This window comes from Chiroxiphia lanceolata, chromosome 1 (genome assembly GCF_009829145.1).
Source record: "Chiroxiphia lanceolata isolate bChiLan1 chromosome 1, bChiLan1.pri, whole genome shotgun sequence".
Taxonomy (NCBI): domain Eukaryota; kingdom Metazoa; phylum Chordata; class Aves; order Passeriformes; family Pipridae; genus Chiroxiphia; species Chiroxiphia lanceolata.
This window is the reverse complement of record NC_045637.1, coordinates 131533525-131547648: the sequence shown is the minus strand read 5'-3', so window position 1 is coordinate 131547648 and position 14124 is coordinate 131533525. Positions and strand designations below refer to the sequence as shown.

At 38.7% G+C, this 14124-nt stretch overlaps 1 protein-coding gene across 4 annotated transcripts in view; it reads right to left on the bottom strand.

Moving 5' to 3' along the window:
• CALCR (calcitonin receptor) overlaps positions 1–14124 on the bottom strand; it is a 159047-nt gene that overhangs the window by 35897 nt on the left and 109026 nt on the right. For all 4 annotated transcript variants that reach the window (XM_032711848.1, XM_032711866.1, XM_032711856.1 and 1 more), the window contains 3 exons: positions 13082–13194; positions 9797–9888; positions 4871–4997 (listed from right to left, as the gene is read on the bottom strand). In XM_032711848.1, the coding sequence (XP_032567739.1) occupies positions 4871–4997; positions 9797–9888; positions 13082–13194 (332 nt within the window). The remainder of the gene's footprint in view (positions 1–4870; positions 4998–9796; positions 9889–13081; positions 13195–14124) is intronic.

Sequence of the window (14124 nt, the reverse complement as noted above, 5' to 3'; positions counted from 1 at the left end):
AAGCAGGACAGAAGAACAGATGGACTTAGATGAAAGACTAAGGAGATGCTTTGAGAGTGACAGGAAAGCTCTGGAAATAGTTACATTAGTAAACAATCAAATTATTTAACAAAATGGCACCTCCTCAAGCTCTGCTCCAAGTATAATACATGAAACAACTCAGAGGATTGAAGTACCCTTTTCTTTTGTGGAGCTCCACCTTTGTTGTTTCCAGTTGGGGTTGCACTATGGAGACTCCTGGGACAAGTAAAGCAAACATATGTCACATGGGGCAACAGTTCTTCCATTTACCTTCACTACTATCAGCTATTAGCATCTCATTTATGAAAAATATATTTTCAAACCCCCAGACTCTGCCAGGTTACATCAGAAGGAACTGAAAGCAATAAGAGATGAGAAGGTAATATTTGGTAAAATACTGGTAAAAGTCCTAAAATTGACACTGTTCATGAAATGTTGAAAATCCCCTTTTCTTGGCTTTCATTCCCTCTTTATCCCTTTGAGAACAAGGGAAGTCACCAGTATCGGAACCCCATAAATCACAGTAACTACCCTTTATACACTCCTTATCTGCCCACACAGTTTTATTTCTACTGTTTCGTTGTAACTGTGATAGGACGGAAAAGTTAATACACTTGGGTAGTCATGGTTTTCACTTGAACTTGTCAATGGCAATATTATTTATAATGTTCTAGTGTCCATGGGTACACTAGATTTTTTAGTATTGCTACTACCATGGCCTTGCTTCAAGACTTTAATGTTAGTGGACACCAGTTTTTGTGCTCTCCTCCTCATTTTCTCTTGGTCTAATTAATAATGCTGAGTGGGAAGCAGCCAAAATGGTGTCTCCTGAAGGCTTGCTTCCTCCAGGAGATGGGTTTCAGGCACTATAGATAGCCAACTTTGTCATCCCATCTCATGCCCACAGTGATAGAAATTTTAGTGAAATGGTTGTGAAGGGCACAGAGACACAAAGTGCATGCTGCACTGTTGGTTAGAGTGGTAAACTAGCTCAAGATATTTAAAACATATCTACATCTACACAAGGAGGCAAGAACAGGCTCCAGCCTCTCATGCTCCATGTCCAAGAGTTAAGTTAGTTATAGGTGCCACCAGGAGGAAATGAAATCACGCTGCTTGTAATAAAACAGGAATTGCTTCTGGTTCTTCCTTACCATCTCTGCTGCTGTACCCATGTGAGAGGATCTACAGATACATTAAGGCATAAAGAAGCTGTATGGCAATGAGATGGGACTTGACAGTGAGATTGGAGAATACCTGAACATATGCTGGGTCCTTGCTCTCTGATATACCATGGCCAAGCATGAGAGCCCACACAGGGCTCATAGGAGCTACCTGTGGAGCACTGGCCCTTGCTATGGCCTCTATAAAACTGCAATTGAAGTATAAACTTTCACACCACACAGTGCCAGAAGCAAGGGTGAAAATACCACATAAAAGGTGAAGAGGCAACAGAAGAACCTGCAGAAACAAGAGAACAGATATCTCCACCAGAATAGGAAAGTGAAAAAAATATAGTAGGATCTGTTGAAGTTTTTATGGAAGAGATTCTAATTATTGAGATATTACTGATTTTTGATCAGACTTACTCCCACCCACAAACATATTTATATTTGTGCCCATGGAGCTGATCAATTGCTCAGTTTCTCATTAGCAGAGCTGTCCCTTCAGTCATTAGCTGTGTCTTCCTTTACCTCCATCAGTCCTTAGTATTAAAATTACTAGTATTGTAGAATACAGAAAATGAAAAGTACAGATCTGATGTGTAAGACAATATTAATAGATTAGGCAGTAAGAGTTTTATTTATGTTTCTGGAGGTTTTAATGGATAACATAATGTGCTGTTCACAGATCATCCTTCTACTGTGAGTAGTCAGTCTCATTTAAGAAGGTGATAGACGATAACTCTTCCTATAAAAGCTGCTCCAGTAATAGTGTAATTAATGCAGTTCCCAGTTCAGATAAAACCTTCCAAAACAGTTCATACCAACTTTTTCAGTAAATGTAAATAAAGGTTCATACATGTTTCCTGTTTAATTTTGTTTAAATGTCCCTGAACCTTGTCCATTTCTCCTTTGTTTCTTGCAAGACCACCTGGGCTCGCATCTTTTGCTTCTATCATTTCAGATCCAGATAAATCCGACAGAAAGAGAGACAGAGGGAGAGAGAAAATTATATAACCAGCAAACACAAAGTAAAAAAGCAAATTATGATTATCAAAGACTTACCATTGTGTGTAAGCAGAATGATCATCAAAGGATTTAACTCTGTGCAGTAAACTATATGGGAGTAAGGATGCAGTATGGACTCTCCTCATGTAAATGATGCTTTGTATTGTCTCACATCTTTTCTGTCTGGATCACAGGGAGAATGTTCTATCTTGGTGTTAGGGAAGAATTTCCTGTCTTGCTCCTCCTGACTTTTTGTTATTTAAGAGACCCTTCTTTCTTCTTTCAAAATTATATGGATTTGTTGATATCCTCATAAATTATGTATCACTGAAAGTATTTTCCCATGGCATTGCATATTTAAAATCTATTGTGAAACTTTATGAAGGAAAAAAAAATGCAGGAACTATTGGGGTGGAAACATATTTATTACTTTGCAGAATAAATACCACAACCTAATCTCTGTATATGCCTGTTACATGAGTGATATCTGTGATTGTTTGAAATTCCTTCCACACATTTCAGCATTTCTGTATATACTGAAGGTGAGAGCCACACATGTGAGTCTGTCAAGCTCAGAAGATGCACAGGTGGAAAGTAGAGAAATGCAGCAAACTACTGGAAATCAGAAGCAGTCATCTTCAAATGGGCTTATTAAAACAGAGTGTGCAGTAGGGATAGAAATAACCCAACCTATAAAGCCTTCATTTGCTCTGTTAATAGACATCAACATAAAAGTATTATAGGAATTTTTAATTTTTTAAACATTTTAATCATCAATCCTTTAAGTCTTCATATACGTATATGAAGATTTTGTGTAATTTCGTCACATGCTAAAAACTTGCTTCTGTCCATTTTCTTTTCCCAATCATGTATTTACTAGTTTATTATGTTGCTAAAATAGCAGAGTACACTTTCTAGTAATGTTGGGAGACTTTGAATCTATTGACAAGGCGCTTCACCTCCTTTTTTTTTATTATTTTTTAAGGAAGGGAAATCTCGTTTGTGAGGCAAGAGTGTACCCTCATTCCATACTTGACAGAAGAATAAAAATGAGAGACCACAGATCTTTTGGTCCCAAGTTTTGTACCTTGCCTCTAGACAGCATTTCACTGCTGAGTCAAAGACATGCAAATTTCGATTGGAAGAAAGCTCAAAACAAGGGTTTTGCTCATCAAAGCATCTGCTTAGCCAATAGCTGCAGCCAGGTTTGCTAACACAGCTGTATTTGTTAATACCAGGGGAAGGACACTGTTTGGGTGATTTCCATGACTATATTCAGCACTAAGGCTCCTCTTAATATTCTGGCCAGAGACCTGAAAGCTGACTGCATACATAAACCTCTGCACCACCCTGGGGCTCCACAGCCTCCAAAGGTAAAAACTCATGTCACTTTTTACACTGTCTGTTGCCACAGCAATGGAGGTCAGGGTTTTCATCAGGTGATGCTCAGTGGGCCAGTACCTGTTCTGTGGCTACGTGGCTCTACTGGAGCCTCTGAGAGCTTTGTCACTGACTTCACTGGCATCAACATTCCACTCCAAATAAAGATCTAGACCAATGACACTAGATACAGTTTTTTAAAGAAATCTTTAAAGCACTTCAGAAATCTACTTCTGTTGTCAGAAAGTATCATTCTTAACCCTGAGGTAAGGATTATACTTCAATTTAGGTGCCTGATATCATCTGCCAGCTTTTTAGCTTCAAATATAAAGAGTATTTTCATTGCATCTCTTGCACAGGTTATGTGCGTATGATGCTATGCAATGAGGAGAAACAAAATGTGTGATTTTCAAATTACTCTTCTGCTCTTCTATTTTTTAATCTCCAGATGGTCCTTGAGACTGGTGATGTCTTCTTTAGGCTACATATTTCCTGCTTCAATTAGCTTACTTAACCAACACATCTGAGAGACACGTACATGATCAGATAGTATCAGGTGCTAATGTTCAACCACTTTCATGAAATTTGAAGAAGATAAATGATTGAATCATAATTGAATGACCTTATTAGAAGACAAGCTGATCAGTGTTAATATGAAACTTGAGATTCCCATGTTTGCTCTAATTTCACATTGGCTGGGTCTGCTGTAAGGACAGCGAGCACAATGTGTTAGGGAGCAAGATCAGAGCTGGGTGACTGAGATCTGCCATAAATATTTATCAGCTGGCATATTTATCAGAGGGGCTGGCACAATTTGTATCACTACCTAAGAGCAGTGAAGGAAGCTAATCCTTTGATTTACCACCTCCCAAGAAAAAAAAATGCAGCAAACAGATCTTTATGTGTGTTATTTTGAGAAAAGCCCTATCTCTCTCCATCCTGTCCCTCCACAGCATGTGTGCATGTGAGGAAGGACAGGCAGTCACTAAGGGCATCTGTCCCTTCAGGGGCTTTGTCGGGAAGCATCAGGTAGTTACTGCCGAGAGCAGTGGGGATCTGACACATATTTGTATGGATGGGCTGGCTGGAGCAAATCTGGGGCTTGTTCCAAATTCAAAGATTTTTATTGCTTGGTGAAAGATCTGAGCAAGGTTGAGTGAAATTCTCAGAACGTGCACCCTCCATGTGTGTTTCACCAGATGGATATCGTTAACTGATGAATGAGGATCCTTTGCTTTGGCCTGGCCATAGTGATTTTACTTGGGTGTTAAGATGGAGAGGAGTCATGCAGTACTTACGGGATCCCTTTTTACAAGGCCCGGGTTAGGGACAACAGCAATGAGGTGGGCAATTGTAAACATGGAGTTCAGCACATATGAAAAAAACAAATTCTTATGCAGTGTTATCCTTTGACAGCTGAGGCTCCTGAAAAATATGTAGCACATGTCGTAAATTAGTATTTTTCTTCTGATGTCACTTTAACAAGCTCTTTCTGGCAACAGTCTCTCAAGAATGCCTTTTGGCAAGGCATAATTGGAAAATACATGCCTTGCATTGCAACCATAACCTCTGACAAATTTTTGGGTTTGTTTTTACACCTGTTTAGCACCACATGCTTTTCAGACCATGTTGTAAAGAGCTAACTGGCTACATTCTCAGCCCTTGATGCCTTTCTTTATTTATGGTAATCAAGCTATTAAGCAGTGAAGCAGAACCCTGAGAATTATTAGATGCGCATGATACAAGTAATGAACATCAGAAATACTGCTTTATAAGTAACTGTTCCCTGGAGACCCAATTTCTCAAATACTCAGATGAAAATTATTTTCTACTTCAGGAATTAGTGGTGAGACAGGATGGGAAATTTGGGTAGGAATCTCCTTAAATTACAGGGGGATTTGGGTTGATATCCTGCATGTTCCTAACTCCAGCTGAGATCTCAAACCAGAGGAGGTTGTTTTCCTGCTCAGAAGGAGCAGAAATCTTTTGAAATGACTGATTTTGGGGAGGATAGGATTTACGCTGTTGTGGGTAGCAGAATTTCATAAGAGAAGTTTGCAGAATTCTTGTGAAACCAAGTCATGACTGCAGTTTCAGCCCTGAACCATCTCCCTTTCTAATTCATGCCCAAAACCTCATGTCACCTCCTCAGATACCCCTGAAGCAGAGAAGGTGGCCCCTGCAGTGCTCCACGCCCCACAGCACAGTGCCAGGCTGACAGAGAGTGATTGCAGAAAGGCAATCACAGAGCTGTTAGATAATGCTGTGATGTCTGTATTCAGTGACCACTGAGAGCAAGCAGGCAAAACTGCTAGGTAAAAACCAGAAGTACTGCTGTCTAAGGCAAGCTTCCCACTCAGAACTAGGAGTCTTTTGCAGTCTTTTGCCGTCTGGCACGGAACACAGGCTGTAACTTTCTGATTCTCTGCATGGAGAGGTCAATGCAGAATGCACTTTCCTTTAAAACAGAGGGCTAATCTAACCAACTGAACCCTTTTCTGCTTATTTTGCTTGTTTACTTAGTTATTTTCCTTTTTTAGCTCCTCATTTACCTGCCACTTATTCTTCATTCTCCTTACACCTATTTTCTGAGTCATTGCATGGAATTCTTTCTTTAGCTTTAGGTCATCTTTCTGGTTATGGTTATGATCATTCTGCAATGTTCACCACGTTTCTTGACGTCCTTATTTACCAAGACATTTTTTTTGGTTCAGGATGTCCATGAGATGCAGGTCCTGGTGGATAGGCATGAGAGTATCTCTTTACACTTGCCCTGATTTTATGACGTTCCATTAGCATCAGCTAATGGCAAATGTTGAGCACCAGATATGGGGCCAGGTGCACTTTCAGTTTGGTTCACTGTAGAACAAGATACTGTGCAAAACAGAGTATTCTTTGGAGCTGTTTTTTGCTATACTATGTTCTTGTGCTTACTCCACCTGTATTTGCCCCCATCGTAAATCTCATCTGATGTTCCTTTTCTGCTCCTAAGCTCTGGTGAAATTTATTCAGTCCTGAGTCCTTCTCCCCATTCTCCATCACTAGACTTTGCCTATGCTACTTAACCCCACTTTTCCTGGGACGCTATGACATGGTCATCACTGTCTGCCTTTCTCTGGCAGCCCTAAGAACAGGATTGGTGTGACACCAATCCCCTTCCCAAGAAATAAAAATTTCCCTGTTACTGGGAGTAGTTTTTTCAGCTCCTGGCCACAGACATCCAGACCCTTGTCTCTCCAGCTGCCGTTCTACATGGCTACAGATACAGACAGTCCTTTGTGATAATCTCAGCCAGGTCCATGTGTCTCCACTCCCATTCCTGTCCTTCCTCATTGCTTTGCTTGACTTTTGGCAGTCTTATTTATCTATTAAATTGAACTATCCTTCTCTACATATTGCCATTATCTGCTCTCCAACCTCCTTTCCTTGCCTGCCTTCCTCTCTTAGTTTTACTCTTTCCTCCTTTCCTCTCAGTATTCCCTGTCCTTTTTTCTTGATGCCAGCTTTCATGTTAAAGACACATCTGGATTATTAAACATATGTTTCCATACCCTCACTTTCTAATTTGACCTTCAGTGTTTGCCATCATAATGCCATCGGCACCTGCCTGACTCAGTCCACATCAACAGGAGAACATTGTAGCAAAATCCAAACCCTTACTTCATTCGTCCTTTCTGCTGGTTTTTACAATCATCTGCAATCTCCTCCTTCTCTGACCTCTCTTAGTTCTCTTCCTGGCTCTCTTCCTGTTCTTAATCATTCCTTTGCGGTGTTTTTGAAGGCTCCTTGGCACCGCCTCCACCATCTTTCTGTATGCTCCCTACTCTGCTTCATTAATCAGTATGCAAGAAGGCACAACTAAGCCAGTTATCTGTATCTAAAACTTGTGAGTTTTTTGTGTCTCTATGCTTCTATCTATTGTCTCTTTAGAATTTCAGTCTCCTATGTTTTTCATGGCTTCCCTTTGTTTCATACTGATTCTGTCTCCTACATGTCCTTTGACAGAGGTAGGTTCTCTTACCTACTCCCAGTCAGCCTTACTTTTGAGTTCCTATCTCCACTTCTCTATTACAATTAGGATATTTTGACTTTTCTTCATAGAACTGTCCTGTGAATCTTTAATTTCTTCTCATTCATGAATACTGAGAATACCAATTTTCACCCCCAGACACTTATTTTCCATCTTCTAATCCCTTGTTTAGTTTTCAAATTATTTTCATGCTTTGTACCATGTTCTCCCTTACCCCTGAGGAAAACTCCCAACAAATTTCCACAGATTATCCTTCCACCCATTATCCTTTTCCAACTTCTTTTAAAAGCCTTGGTAACAATTAACTGCAGGTGTATTCATAACACACCATCTATTATTCTGGCAAATCTAGACTTATTGTACTCCCCATCTGTCTTTGTACAAATGCCTTTGTTTTATTAATTCAACTGGAAGTGATTTGGAGCTAGGACTCCCTCTTTTCTTTTGTGTTTTATCAAATAACATAATGAGGTGTCAGTTTGCAAGTACAGAAATATTGCAATAATGTGATGATACATGTAGCTATTAGACACTCTATTTTATGAATACTCTCTCTCCTGTTATGAGTTAGTATTGCTTAGTGATGCTCATCACTACTGTTTCAGTACTGCCTTCTGAAAGCACTGCAAAATCTGTGATGACAGATCACTATGAATCTTGACGCCCCAAACTGAAATGAAAATAAATCTCTGCCAGGGAAACAGCAATCCCTGCAAGCTGTTCATTGCTGCCTCTACAGTCAAAGGTTATTATACAGTCCTGAAATCATCTCTTGCTATCTGATTGACTGTCTGATTGACAGTTTCCCTTCTATTGAAGGTCAAATAATCTACTGCTGTCATAGACAGATGTTAGAAAACAGCTGAAGGTAACATGAGCCGTGCTCCCATAAAGCTTCATTCTCACTTTCTTATGATTGTAGTTTGGTCTCCTCATATTGAAGCACTTTGTTTTAATTCCTTTCTCTACTTCTTCCTGTAACCTTTGTGTCATGGATTAGTCATGGAAGGGGAAGGAGAAGTGGAGGAGGAAAGAGAGGAGGAGGTGTGTTACTGTCTGGAAAGCTGCTGCAAAGACTAGTCTTTTCACAAAGCCTGGGACTCATCAGGATCTTGCATTGTCCATGACTCAGAGCTAAGAGTGAGTCAGACAGGCTGACCCTGCCTCATTTGCCACAAGGAATCACCTTTCTGGTCCATTTAGGGCACCTTATTTGACCAGATCCTGTCTTTACTGTCCCAAAGAACTTATGCCAGGTTATAGGGTTCCAAATCCAATTAAATTGTGCTCTTTCCAGTTACATCAAAGCTATGGTTTTGTGCTCTTTATCTACTTAGATGGGAAGGGAATTCATCAGTTCATTGGGCAGAGTTTCTCTGTATCTGATTAAGGCATGTTATCACAGGTACTCATAAAATTGCCTCTGTGGAAATAACCAGAATTTACAACCTGTATTTTGGATCCCTGTTTTGAGTTTGCAATCTTACAGACTCTTATAGTCCAACCATTTAATTTTCCTATGTTTCCTAGACTTACTCTTGGTGGTGGTGCTGTTGGGAGCTTGATCTTTTACAACTCTTCCTGTCTGACAGCTGAGGCACAGACATCTAATTGACAGCAGACAGGTTCACCAAAGAACAAGATTTAAATGCTCCAGTGATACTGCCATACAGTAGCTGCAATGCTTTCAGTGAATATCAGTTTAGTCTCTTTTAAAGTTCTGATACAGCACATCACTGTTTTTCCTTTTAATGATGATGGCAAGCTGCACAGTACGGTCAGATTCACTCTTAGGGCTGAGTCCTGTAAGAACCTACTCAGGTCAACAGCTTAGTCCTTCAGTGTCATATGGAGGTATTCCTTTTCGTTCAGTCACTGCACTTGACAAGGTCTGGACATGCTCTTCAAGGAACAACAGGCAAATGAAAGGCCTTACTTCATTCCCAGTTACACCACTTCCCTGTGGGCTGCTCTTTTACACCAGTCTTGACAAACATAACAGCATGATCTTGGCTACACAACACTGGGAGATGTTCCATTGGAGAGAGGACCCTGTGCTGAGATTTCTTTACCAGCATTATCTAGAAAGGCACTCAGAAGAGCTGCTTCTCACAGTCATGTCCCATTCCAAGACTTTCTTTGGTTACCATTTGATATCCCTCAGGAAGGAAGAGTGTCTGCAAGAAACACTTACTTGAAATAGAAGAAAATTGCCAAGGAAATCAACAGGGATGTTATAGACAAAGCATGGCCAACGATCGCCATATAATAAAGTATGAACGCCATCTGCAATTTAACAAAATGAAAAGGCAAACATGAACAATTTGCAGGCACTTGGTGGTTTTTTCTCACTAAGGAAGAATCTAAAAAATCAATCTCCCATTTTGCATTTTTCTTTCAAGCATTCTTTTTCTATATATTGTTAATGTCAGCAATCTATTAAATATAATGACTCACAGTCTAATGGTAAGTGCTTCTTACATGTGTTGATCTGTTCCTGTTACACTGCAGGACCTGGTGAGATCTCTGCTCACACTGTGTGTCACTAACTTTCCAAGCTCTAGGAGACCACAGCAGACATAATACATTCAGATTTCCAATATACCCAGGACAAGTATTGCAAAAAGAGCTATTTAAGAGAATAGCTTGCTGCAGGATTGGTAGAAGGCTTTTATGGGTTGAAAGCAACTTAAACAACAGGGATCAAAAGTTAATGGTCACTTTTTAGAGATGAGTCAGTAGTTAACTGTCCTCAGGACTCCTGTTAGGGCTGGGTTTTTGTTCAACATACTCATCAGTGATCTGATGCAGAGAAACCTCTAAGTTTCCAGGTATTACTTAGGTCTTCCAGATAACAGTGAGGAATTCAGGGCCTTAGTTCCTCTGCTGAGCTCTTTCTTTTCAGCTCTACTTTATTTGTTTTCTTTTGCTATGCATAAGCATTTTCCCTCTTTTCAGTGAGTAGAGGAATTGCTTTTAGCAATTCAGCCCTAAGTTTTGCTATTCCCTTTTTTTTTTCCTGGTGTTTCCAAGTAATTTTAAACTTCGCCTTGAGAACAAATACGAAAACAATTCAGAAAATTAAGGCATTCCTTTTAGTAAAGGTGCACATCTTCTTACATGGTTTGGTCTTCAGTCATTTTACAACTTTGGAATAAGCTTCTACTTTCATTGACCTAGGTGGTGGTGGTCTGAGTCAGATTTAAACCAAAGTCACATTTACGCTGGTCTGACCATGTAGAAGTGACATACGGAGAACTATGCATATTAACTGCAAATACCCTAGGGTCTCCTAGTTTTTCTTCACAAAGACTAGCCACTACATTGTTAGTGCGTGTAAATGCTTGACAACTTATTCTGAGAGCACCAGCAATCTCAGAGAGGGTAGACCCGAGTGTAGAGAAGATGAGACAACTTTCTGAATACAGAGTAATGGGAGAGGTTTTTACCTGTGTGCATGTGACATTTCTTCCACTACATACTGTATGGTTGCTGTGTTTTTTCATGACATTAAATGGATATATTCTTAAAGCCTGAATTTAATTTACAGATGACCTGTTCAAAAGTGCTGTTTTCCTGCCTATCCTGTATACAACCCTTAGGCTGAAACAGTTAGAAGTAGGAAAGGCTTCCAGATAGCTACATTCAACTCTGTGTCACCCCAGAGGACTCTTTGTTATTCAATCTATCTAACTTTCAGCTTACAACTGCTAAATCAACTGTATATCTGGGACCCAGAACTACATTTTTGATTACTCCATGTAAACTTACTATGCCAATTGCTTAAAAAAGCTTTCAAAAATAGCAATGATGACAGATCAGAATGGGCTAAACTGTCAGCTAATAAAGTATATGGTTTAATATTACATTTTTAAACATTGACCACAATTTTTATTTTTTTTTTAAATAAGCTGTCTCAAAAGTACAGCATGTTATTTTCAGTTAACTTCAAACAAATAATGAACTATTTTACTAATTTTGCACTCCTTGAACTAGCAACCTGTCATGTCCCTTTTGACACACAGGACTTATAACATACTGACACACAAAATTTTTAGTTTATTCAGATTTTTCATGCTGTTATTTTTTTGTTCCTGTAGAATTCTTCCCTTGAGGTAAGAGAATTCTCTAAGAGTAATACTTTCTACTGAGCTAATTATATTATGTATAGGTATGTGGAAATAATCTACAAATTAAGTGCACTCCTGTTTTTTGAGGATTTGTATTAAAGGTCATATTCTAACTTGGCATTTCTGTGGAGATAAATTCTTTCTGCATTTTCCATCATTTTTCATTTCAGAAGACTCATGATGTGCGTATAATTTTCCTTTCTGTTCTATGTGCTCTTTGCTTGAATGATGTTCAAAACTGTTCTTCTAGAAGACACGGATAATAGGTAACAGAACTAAATTTTTTGCCTCCTTACATGTGCCAACATCTGGAAAAATTATATTTTTATGGTGCTTCCATTTAATGCCTCTGTGAGCTCATATCGTTACTATTATTCTTTCCTTGTCACACAGGTGAGCCCCATTTTACCATGATGGTTCCTCATGCTGCAAAAACCTTTAGAATTCATGTCCTGCCTAGTCCAGTAGACTTTTCCAAGGCTCTTTGGATCATTACTAAATATAACTACATACTGCTTTTTGGCTGCATAAAAAAAGGTCCTCCAACACAAATCCCAAATCAAATCATGTCTTGAATCTTTTCCTTCCATGATTCCAAATAATCACAAATTATTCTGTCACAAATCTGTAATCAGATTTTCCTGGAGCTCCACTCATATTTGAGAAATATGTTTATTTTCATGAGCTTCCCTAACTTGATTTTTTTTAAGCTTTTCTCAGATTTCTCTCTCTTTATTTCTTTTGGTTCTCTCATATTTAGTCCTTCTCTTTCAGCTTAGCAACTCAATGCAAGTGCTTAATTCCTTATTGTAAATAGTCTATCGACTTCTGTGAAACCGTCGAAGTTAAATGTGTTCACGCTTGTAGGTTTTTCTGGATTAATGGTACCTTCATAAATATTTATTTTGAAAGAGAGTGAGTACAGGGTAATATTCTTTGCTGAAGAAAAATAATTTTAACTTACATTAATATTACCAGCCCTGCAGAGAAGACATCAACAGCTTAGAATATTATTGTTACAGAAAGCAAAATTGTGATTCTAAAAGATTATTTTATAACTGTTGGACAATTAGGGAAAATCATAGGAATTAAAACGCATTTGAAAAATATTGCAAAACTTGTCACATGAATTGCTACTAAATGACGCACCCCATAGCAAACCTATACTTAGGTTTGAACACTCATCAAAAAAATTTAATAAGCTAAAATCACAAGAACAATGCTATTCAAATCTTGTGCAACAAATAAAGATGAAAGATAGGGCTATTCTGTTCTCTGTCACATGTCTTACTGCTAGCCCAGCCCAAAACCACTGCCAAACAACCACTGTCTCTTTAACTTCATCATACCTTTAGTTTTTCAGAGGTGAAAGAGTTGCACAGGGTGTAATTGGACCAGGTTCGGTTGCTCTCAGGATGGCGGAACCAGTTTCCAGTTTCATCACAGTATTTTGAAGCCCTCTCTAATGAAAAATTGCAATAATAGTTATTTTAATGTATGCATATTACACATTTAAAAATCTATTAAAAGGAATTACTTTATTTGGAAATAACATGTCTGTGTAATGAAATCCAAATGGTTTTCAACCTCTGCAATTAATATACATCTTGATGGTTTGTTGTTTTGGTTTTTATTCTGAGATTTATCTAGTGGTACACTTGTTGTTTATCTGTCTCCTTTCACCTTGAATGAGTATATATCTAAGCCTTCATTCAAATGCAATTATTTACGTGATAATAATCCCTTTAAAGGGGTTGTTGAAAGCTGTCTAGGGAAGAGAAAGTAACTTCAGGCGCTGATGTGTGCTGTGTCTGTGTCCTCCCAGCCACGCTCACATTCCTGCTGGGGAAACCCTGGATGCTGAGGCACAGATGTCGCTTGTAATCACCTGCCAAATTTTGGACTGGTTCCTCGGGCCTTCCCTCAAGCATTAGCCAAAAAGGAGTCACTGGAAGGTTTACCCAAGTAACAAGGGCAGGATAAGATCACAAACTTAAATTATTTTATGTTTTCTTAGATAGTGACACAGACATTTATGAAAAATATGTTTTTCAAGTCTGGCTTTTAAAACAATCAAAAAAGTCTACCTTGACTTTCCTTTGTCTACTCTAGATCTATAATTTCATTGGTTTTATACTTATATTATCAGTATTTCTAGTCAATACACTTTTACAGAGACAATTACCATTTGGACATACTTATTTTCATTTTTCTGTGGTCAACACTGCCACTTATTTTTCTTCGTCTGATGACTAACAGTTCTATTAACTTGGAAGATTCGTATTCCCTCTATACAATCTAAAGAAAGGAACTGATCATATGGGCAAGGTAAGGATTGTATAGACTGAGCTTACTCTTACTCTGACTAGAAATACATTTTATACAGTGCCAT